The sequence below is a fragment of the Panthera uncia genome (assembly GCF_023721935.1).
Source record: "Panthera uncia isolate 11264 chromosome E2 unlocalized genomic scaffold, Puncia_PCG_1.0 HiC_scaffold_19, whole genome shotgun sequence".
Lineage (NCBI taxonomy): Eukaryota > Metazoa > Chordata > Mammalia > Carnivora > Felidae > Panthera > Panthera uncia.
Window position 1 is genome coordinate 25,856,111 of NW_026057588.1, and position 10,292 is coordinate 25,866,402.

Here is a 10,292-nt window from a genome sequence, read left to right on the forward strand (position 1 = left end):
CCAGTTCCTCTCCCAGAGTCCATCACTGTTACCAGTTTCTTGTGTGTTCTTCCAGAGAAATTCTCAATATCAAATATGTATATGATTTGAAAAAAAAGTATATACATGTGTTCTTAAGGCAAATGGTAGACTACCAGATACACAATACTGTACCCTGCTTTTTTCTAACACATTTCTATTTTCAAACACCTTTGCATGGTAAGAGGTATTACCAAGGTCTCTAATATGGATCAATTTCATTTGTACATAGAGACCTAGGGAGATGCCATATGTAGTTAACTATTTTTTCTAAGTGACCTAGCTGTATAAGGGTTAATGCATGTTCTTCTAACAGATTTTCATAGTTTGTGGTAGTAGAATCTCATTTGACTTGGTCACATGACACTGTAGCAGCTCAAGCCAAACAAACAATGAGAGACTGAGAGGGAGGGAAAAATAGTACTTTATGTAGCAAAGGAAAATTCTCCACATTGCCCTATTTAACATGTATGTCTGCAGTGAGAGTAATTTGGGAGATAAGAATCTGCTGCTCTCAGATCCTCAATTTCAGAGTGTCTTTAGGGAGTTTTTGAGGGTAAACTTGAAGATATATAATATTTGCTTTCTGTACTAACCTTAGAATTTAACCACCAAATAAGATGTAACCTTGCTGTGTTACCATTGGTGTATTACTCACAAATCTCATTGTAAAGTATTTATTTGACGTATCTCTCCTCTTCTTAGACACATCATTAAGTCAAGAGCTGAAACTCTTAGGGGAACCAGGCTGGCTCAGAGGAGCATGTGTCTCTTGATTTGGGGTCATGAGTTTGAGCCCCATGTTGGGGATAGAGATCACTTATATAAATAAGACTTCAAAAAAAAAAGTTGAAACTCTTAAAAGATCAAAACATGGTCGATTTTGACTAAATGCAAGTGTCTGTATAAACATTCATTCGAGAGTTGCTCCCCAGTTCTTTGTTTTAAAGATTTTTAAGTTATCATTATTTTTAAATATTTTATTTTTAAGTAATCTCCACCCAACATAGGGCTCAAACTCAACCCCGAGATAAGAGTCATTTGCAACTCTGATTGAGCCAGCCAGGCACCCAATTCCCAGTTCTTTTAGACATCTATTTTGCACTCCATCAAGTTAATATGAGGTGCTGTGCTTTTAATAGTGCATGTTTCAGAAGTTCTACGTCATTTTTAAAAATTGAGTAAATGTTCAGAAACCCGTATATAGTTATTCTGTCTCTCCTGACCTGCCAACATTTGTTAGTCAGCAGATGTAATTTTCCAGTGATCTCAGGCTGTGCATTCTTTCACCGGTGCGATCATGTGAAAACTGTGCCCAGCCACACCTAACACACGACAGGACAGGACTGGGCAAGCTCTGGCTGCAGAAGTGACTTGTCAGCGTGAGGTGGCCAGATAACTGTAGCTTTTTTTTTTTTTTTTCCCCCAATGTTTGTTTATTTTTGAGAGACAGACACTGAAAATCCTGAGCAGGCTCCACGCTGTCAGTGCAGAGCCTAATGTGGGGCTCGAACTCATGAGCCGTGAGAGTCATGACCTGAGCCAAAATCAGGAGTGGGAAGCTTAACCGAATGAGCCACCCAGGCGCCCCTGCTGTAGCTTTGTGTTTGTCTCCCAGTCTTATGAACCAGGCAGAGATTTGGATGGTGTTGGTGGGGGGGGGGGTGGTCACTGGAGAGGGGGATATTTTATCTGACTTTTGCTGACATTGTGGCTCCTGTCAGCCCAGCTGAATGTCCCATGGTAGGGGAGGGAGGGGGCTACTGTTGCTCAGGCCCTCTCCCATCCACCCATTCACATGGGTGCCCTGTAGGGAGCCGGGCCAAATGGGATTGTGCACAGCCATGCTCCCAGGGGAGCATGACCTATCCAAGCCTATCACTGCTTCTAAGACCTGCCTAACCAGAGGGGATCCTGTCTGCCTCACTGGCAGAACAAACTGTCATGTCTTGCCTCTGAGCCATTTTTTCAGTGGGAGTCCAGTCAAGGTACTGGAAGCCCCATCTCCCAACTAGCAGAAAGAGAGTTTGTTTCACTTGAGTAAGTGCACATATGCTGTGCCTCTGCTGTGCAGAAAACAGGTATGCTTCTCCCAGTTCAGCTGGCTATTTGTGGTCCCTGATGCTTGCACATTTATTACCTGGAAGATCACAGGAAAATGAGACTAAGTTCAGCCTTGGAAAAATAATGGAAATTTTCTGAACTGTAGGAAACTAGAATTAAACACTTTAAGTAAATTCCAAGTTCAGGGGTATTGTTGACATAACCTTTTCTTATCAGAATGAAATTTTTGATAAAAGGATAATTGCTTATATTTAGAGATGGCATTCTAAAATTCCTTTTAAACAGAGATTTATTAAGTTACATAACCTTGTGGGTTTTAGGTGGGTGGTTTGAACTGTTATTGGAGAATTTTGTGGAGGATGGGGCTAAATGTCTCTAACTTCTTGTGTTATTATCTCTGAACATTAAATATATGAGGATCATACAACTCTGCCTAATTTATTTTACTTTTTTAAAAATTTTAAATGTTTTTACTTATTTTTGAGAGAGAGAGAGTGCAAGCGGGGGAAGGGCAGAGAGAGAGGGAAACACAGAATCCAAAGCAGGTCTCAAGCTCTGAGCTGTCAGTATAGAGCCTGATGTGGGGCTTGAACCCATGAACCGCAAGATTGTGACCTGGGCCGAAGTCACTCACTCAACTGACTGAGTCACCCAGGCGCCCTTAACTTACTTTACTTTTAATGCTGAACTACGGTTCTGGGGGGTGCCTGGGTGGCTTAGTCAGTTAAGCGTCCAACTTCAGCTCTGGTCATGATTTCATGGTTCATGAGTTCGAGCCCCACATGAGGCTGTGTGCTGACAGCACAGGGCCTGCTTGGGATTCTCTCTCCCTGTCTTTCTGCCCCTCCCCCACACTCTCTCAAATAAACTTTCAAGGAAGGAAGACAGGGAGGGAGGGAAAGAAGGAAATTGAAAATCAGTCTGAACAATTCACCTAAATAAAATTTGCTGCTTAATTACTTGTGAGTTGATTATTTACCTGCATTAAGATGTGCTACAAATTCTTACATGCCGAACAAAGTTGAGGGGAAAGACATTTTAGTCACCTCTTTTGTTTAACTTCTGTTGACCTTTACTTAATTTCTTCAACAATACCGTATGTGTTGACCTTTTACTGGGAATCTCTCAGAAAGGCAGGGTAGTTTGAAATTCCTTTCCCAAAATGGATAAATGACCAGAAATGCGAATTAAATAAAAGTCATCCAAATAATAATCCTTAATTTAGGGAAAGTATAAATTGCACATAATGTAAAATAGTAGTGTGGTTTAGATTAGTGTTTTGAATCTAAAGTAGTGGTTATTTTTCTTAGAATGGAAGTTAGAAAAAAATTGTTTGAGTGTGTTCTAGTTTGTATTGAGTTATTTCTTCATGATGTTATTTAATTGTTTCATGTGCAGTTCATGAGTGTCTAGGGCTACACTTAATAGCTGTAATCAAATATAGATATAACTTACTTTTCAGAGACAGTATGGTGACTTTTTGAATTTTATTAGTAACGACCTTACACCGATTTTTGAGTGCCTTTTAGATGCTAGGCTGTATGAGCGAGGCATTATTACCCCACCCTCCTGATAAGGAAGCTGAGATTTAGAGAGGTTGAGGAACTCCTTCTGGGGCATTCATTTCTTTAGCTATATTTATTGAACGCTTTATGCCATATTCCACTCTCCAGGTCTGAGGGATCCAGGCGTGGATGAGATAAGCAAGACCACTGTGCTCACGAACTTACAATCTCAGAGATTTAATATAATTTTATCTAGGAAGAAAAAATGACAGCATAATTGGTTCAGGTGCCGTATTAGATGGGTTTACGTTGAAAGGCGTCTCCAAGGAGGTAACATTTGACCAGAGGCCAACATGAGAGGTCATATAAAGTCAAAGGCAGGATTCCATCCCAGGTCTGTCTGATCCTAAAGCTTAGTGTATGTTCTGTGAAACTTACAGGAACTCCCTACTTCAGTACGTAACATATATCTGAAAAGGAAGGTCAAAAAAATAAAATACGCAGATTTGATTCAAATCTGTGCAGAAGCTGGCACGTTCTCATGCAGGCAGTCCAGAAAAGGGCATTGGAACCTTTCTAGGGCCCCAGGCAGCAGGAGGCAGAAAGCCAAGGTATCTGTTACCATATAACAAAGCACCCCAAAACTTTGTGGCTTAAAACAATACTCATGAGTTTTTCTCAGGGTTTCTATAGGTCAGAGATGGTTTGTCTCTACTCCACAATGTCTAGGCCAGGGGTTCTCAACTAGGGGCAGTTTTTCTCCACAGGGAACATTTGGCAATGTCTGGAGGTATTTTTTGTTCTTATAACTTGGGGGTTGCTGCTGTTATCTAGAGGGGAGAAGCCAGGGATGCTGCTCTTATACCCTACAGTGTAGAAGGGACCCCAAAGAATTGTTTGGTCCAAAATGTCCATGGTGCTAGGGTTGAGAAACTCTAGGGTTTCTGCCAGAAAACTGGAAGGCAGAACTTCTGAAGTCTTGTTCACTCATACGTTGATGGTTGGCTCAGGGGCTGTCAGCCGGAACACCCATAGGTGACCTCTTCATATGACCTAGGCTTCCTTACAACATGGTGGCTGGGTTCCAAGGGTAAGAGTTGAAAGAGAAAAAAGAGCAAACACATGTGAGTCAGGTGCAAGCCGTGGTGCCTTTTACGACCTAGCCTGTCGTGTTCATGTGTCCTATTGCTTATAGAAGTCACAAAGTCCCCCCCAGATTCAAGGGGAGAGGAAATAGATTTTACATCTTTATGGGATGTGGCAAGGCTTGGGAAGATCATGCAGAAATGGAAGTACCATTGTGGCTATTTAATATATAATCTACCACAGCAGGGGCTCCTGGGTGGCTCAGTCGGTTGAGCGTCCGACTGCAGCTCAGGTCATGATCTTGTGGTTTGTGGGTTCGAGCCCCGCGTCAGGCTCTGTGCTGACAGCTCAGAGCCTGGAGCCTGCTTCGGATTCTGTGTCTCCTCTCTCTGTCCCTCCTCCATTTGTGCTCTGTCTCTCTCTGTCTCTCAAAAATAAATAAATGTAAAAAAAACCAAACGTATAATCTACCACAGCAAATCCATCACTTTCCCTTCCCACCAAAGACGTTAGAGAGCTAGCCTGCCTGGGTGACCCACAGCCTTCTGTATAACTGTAAACATAATTGTTTGTTGCTATTGTTCCATTTGTCCTGTGTCGGAAGAAGGGACAATAAGAAAAGAGTAAAAGTGAGCAGGAATGGGAAGGGGAAGTTGGGTTAGTCAAAACCATAGAAACCATTGAAGCCATGGAGGTGTAGTGGCCTAGCCCTGTGCAAACAACAGTTGTTGACTACGTAGTGGACTTAGGTTGGTGAGGAAGTACTCTGATTTGCGAGACATCTCCATGCTAGTTCTGCCTAGCACCGTGATGGCAACCCGTGAAAGGCTGAATTCCGTCTACGAAGGCCAGCTCAGGCTTAGCACGTGCTAAAGAAGGAGATCAAATGAAAATTCAGTGTCTAGAAGGCAAGGACTATCCATAGAATGCTCCCTTGTTATGATTATTTCAATTGTGGACGTCTTTTCAAACTCAAGTATGTAGCTCACAAGGAACTGTGGAAATTTGGGCTCAATATCAAAAGTGTTAATTATAATAGCATATATTAAGATTTAACATGCCGTGTTTTGATTGTTTCTTTTCCTACAAAGTAACTTGTCTTAGAGAAAGACAAATGTGTGTTTCACTTTTGTGTTTTAGATTTTGCTAAGCATGTTGACTTTCTAGAAGCCATAAGTAGTGCCTTGAGGGCCCTTTTGCAAACAATGGCCTCCAAGAACATTTCTCAGGTAAGATTCTTAAAAATTTTTATATGAAACCAGCAAAGATTCTGCATTATGGAGGCAAAGTTAATAACTTTTTTTTTTTTAAGTATTTATTTTGGGGGGCGCCTAGGTGGCTCAGTTGGTTAAGCGTCTGACTTCGGCTCAGCTCATGATCTCATAGTTCATGAGTTCGAGCTCCATGTCGGGCTTTCTGCTGTCAGCACAGAGCCCACTTTGGATCCTCTATCCCTCTCTCTCTGCCCCTTCCCCACTTGTGCCTACTCTTTCTCTCAAAAATAAAAATAAACATTAAAAAAACATATTAAAAGTATTTGTTTGAAGAGTAATGTATGATCCTTGTAAAGAGAAGTCATATGTGCTTAAAATAAAAAGTAAAATATTTTCCTTCTTCCCACCAGTGCCACCAACACACACAATCTTTTTTATCGATGTAACTTGGGTGACGGACAGGTCACAAATATGTTCTCTGAAAGCCATCTGTCTTCTGTAACCGTTTACAGAAATTTTCAAGCATGCCTCCTGACCCTCCACAGTGGTCCACAGGCATCTCTGTGATAGGTGCTTTCTCACTTTTATTTTTTGCTTTTTATTAAGGAAATTTTCAAACATCTCTAAAAGCAAAGATAATAGTATCACCAACCACAGGTGTCACTGAGTTGGCAACATCCTGGCCTTCTTGTTCTCTTTATCTCCCTTCCGATTTGTTTTTGTTACCTGGACTGCTTTAAAGCAAATTGTGTTTATTTCACCCATAAGTATTTTATTATGTGCTTCATTACGTGTCTGTGACAGAAAATGGACTTTTAAAAAACATGACCACAGTACCATTACCCCCAAATTAACAGACATTGCTTTATCATCATTTGATATATGCAGTCTGAGTTCAGTGTTTTCTGATTGCCATGAAAATGTCTTTTTCAGTTGCTTTTGTTTAGATCAGAACCCAAACAAGATCCACACATTGCTTTTGGTTGATACTTCCGTTTCAGTTTTTTTTTTTTAATGGCTTTAGTGAGATTTAATTCACATACCATACGATTCACCCATTTGAAGTGTACCATTCAGTGGTTTTTAGTATATTCACAGGTTCTTAAATCTCTTAATTTAAAACATTTCCCCTACCAACCCCCCTCTCCCTTTTCTATTCATTTACTGAAGAACCTGTTATTTGTCTTGAAGAATTTTTCTCATTCTGAGATTTGGCTGGTTGCTAACAATGGTAATGTTAATGTGTCCCTCTGTGGTCCATATATCCTAGGAAGCTAGGTCTAGAGCCTTAATTAGATTTGGGATCAAATTTTTTGGCAAGAATAATTCATAGTGTTGTCTGTATTTTCTACTTTCCTATCACAAATTATGTATTTTCACAAATAGTGATGTTAAGATTAATCAGTGGATTCCTTAGTGGTTGTAGCCAGCAGGTATTACTGTTGTCTAGATCCGTTATTTTATCAGTGGTTGCAAAATGGACACATTCTAATCTTGTCATTTTTTTTTTACATTTATTAGCTGTGATTCTACTATAGAGAAAAACTTTCTGTCTCCTCAGTTATTTGGTAACTTTGAAATAAAGTCCATACCAGAAAGATGGGATAAGTGTATATGATTCTGCACCCCTACACTTTTCTCCAGAATAATATGTTAGTGCCCTCAGCAATCTCAGAAAGTGATCAGTGAGGTGTTTTTTTGTTTTGTTTTTAAATTTTTTTACATTTATTTATTTTTGAGAGAGAGAGAGAGACAGAGCACAAGTGGGGGAGGGCAGGGAGAGAGGGAGACAGAATCTAAAGCAGGCTCCAGGCTCTCAGCTGTCAGCACAGAACCCGATGCGGGGCTTGAACTCAAAAACTGTGAGATCATGACCTGAGCCGAAGTCGGACACTTACCCGACTGAGCCACCCAGGTGCCCCCAGTGAGGTTTTTTAAATATCATTATGAACTCGTGGTTTTTAATAGATTTGTATTTCATTCCAGTATAAGCTTTTTTTCTTTGATGCAGAAACTGTCCCATCTGTCGGGACACTTGAGTGGCTTAGTTGATTAAGTGTCTGATTATTGATTTCGAGTCAGGTCATGATCCCAGGGTCATGGGATTAAGCCCCATGTGCTGAGTGTGAAGCCTGCTTAGGATTCTGTCTCCTTCTGTCCCTCTTGCTCGCCCACACACACACTCTCTCTCTCTCTCTCTCTCTCTCCCTCTAAAAAAAAAAAGAAAGAAAAGAAAAGAAATGATCCCGTCTGTCGGTAGTAGAAGTCTCTTCTCTGTGGCTCCTGAACCCACTAGATTTGAGAGCTTCTTGGGTACAAGCAGCTGTCCCAGACTCATCTTGTACTTTTCCTGCTTGAAACCTGGAGTCATTTTCCCCAGCAGCCCTAATATCTTTAGTGGGAAATTAAGTTTTGGAATACTTTTGCTATGTTGTCGTTGCTTCTGGACTTTTTTAGTGGAAATAGCTAGGAAATAAGAATTTCATGGGAAGAGAAAAAATAAATCACAATGTCATACTGATATTTCCAGTTTAAGTAAAAAGGCTAAAGTATTTTTACTTAACTTTTGATATATAATTGTATCTTTTTTGTACTGCAAATCTTGCTTCTTAGTGATGTTGAAATTATTTGCTTTATCCTACAGAATGTATTTAATAGTTTCAAGATAACAATGCTGTTATTACTAACAGTACCACAGCTGAATGTAGTTTAAGATTTCTTTGTGATTCTTCTTGTCCTTAGGAAAAATTCCTCCAAGACTGTACAAATTGCTGTGTTTTAAAGTTGCTTGAAAAAATTCTCTTTGTGGCTTGTTATAAAGTTAGTTTCAATTGTTTTAGCTTTCCTTTTTTTAAGAGTCCTTTTCTCATTTTGCTTTAATTTTTATTTTACACAATTTCAGTAACAAAACTGAAACAGGTTGGAGCGGCTGGCTGGCTCAGTCGGTAGAGCATGAGACTCTTAATCTCAGGGTTGTGAGTTTGAGGCCCATGTTGGGCATGGAGCCTAGTTCAAAAAAAAAAACAAAAAACACAAAAACTGAAACAAGATATATTCAGAGGAAAATATGATATATACATACGATGGGATATTTTTCAGCTTTAAAAAGGAACGCAATTGTAATGCTATCACCTAGGTGAACCTTGAAGACATTACATTAAGTGAAATAAACCAAACACAAAGGACAAATATTGTATGATTCCATTTATGAAGTACCTAGAATAGTTAAATTCATAAGGACAGAATGTAGAACAATGGCTGTCAGGGGTTAGGGGAAGGAGAGAGTAGGGGCATCCTGTTTAAGGGGATGGAGTTCTGGGGGTGGATGGGTGATGGCTGGTTGCACAACAGTGTGAAAGTACTTCCTGCCACTGAGCTGTACAATTCAAAATGTATCCCTTTGGTCCTGTTCCTCCCTTTCTGGTAACCATCCATTTTGGTTTTTGATTTATCATTGTATTGTTCTTATTTTAAAAACATAAGCAAATATGTAGGCATTTGTATTTCAGCCCTTTCTTAAAAGTAGTGCTTCTGCCCCTTGCTGTTTTTTCCTCCTTTATTAATCATCATAGTACATAGGTATCTTTCTCATTTCTTTCTTTTTTTTTTTTTTAAATTTACTATTTCTTTTGAGAGAGAGATTGTGCGCAAGAGAGAGCATGTGCGCAAGTTGGGGAGGATTAGAGGGAGAGGGGGAGAGAGAATCCCAAGCAGGCTCTAGGCTGTCAGCACAGAGCTTGACACAGGGCTTGATCCCACAGACCATGAGACCATGAGACCATGACCTGAGCTGAAATCAAGAGTCAGATGCTTAACAAACTGAGCCACCCAAGCTCCCCTGTTACATCTTTTTTTACAGCTTCATATTATTTACTCCGTCGTGTAGGTGTTCCTTATTCATTCAACCTGTCTGCTATTGGTGGGTATTTTACTTTCCAGTCAGTCTTTGCTATTATAGATAGAACCGCAGCAATTGACTTTTTTACAGATGTTATTTTGTGTTTTTGCCATTGAATCTTGGGGATAGATGCCTAGAAGTGGGCTTGCTGGGTCAGGGAAGAGATGGAGTTCTAATTTTGCTAATTACTGCTGTAGTCCCCTCCTTAGACTTTGAGCCATCTTGAATCTCCACCAGCAGTGAGAGTGCCTGTTTTGCTGTAGCCACACCAGCAGGGTACATTGTCAGAATGTTGGATTTTAACCAGTTTGATAGCTGAGAAGTTATATCTCATTCTGATTTACATTTCTCTTCTTCTGGGGAGATTGGATGTCTCTTTATGTATTTTAAGGGCCTTTGGTTTTGTTTTGTTTTGTTTTTCTGTAACTGTTCCCGTGTTTTCTCAGTTTTGCTATTTTGGTGGTGGTCTTTTTCTTCTTCATATATAAGGCCAAATCTTAGGGCCCC

At 40.1% G+C, this 10,292-nt stretch overlaps 1 protein-coding gene across 2 annotated transcripts in view; it reads left to right on the plus strand.

The window, feature by feature from the left end:
• Nucleotides 1-10,292, plus strand: part of HEATR3 (HEAT repeat containing 3) — a 61,816-nt gene that overhangs the window by 18,662 nt on the left and 32,862 nt on the right. For both annotated transcript variants that reach the window (XM_049621700.1, XM_049621701.1), the window contains exon 12: nucleotides 5,814-5,902. In XM_049621700.1, coding sequence (XP_049477657.1) covers nucleotides 5,814-5,902 — 89 coding nt within the window. The remainder of the gene's footprint in view (nucleotides 1-5,813; nucleotides 5,903-10,292) is intronic.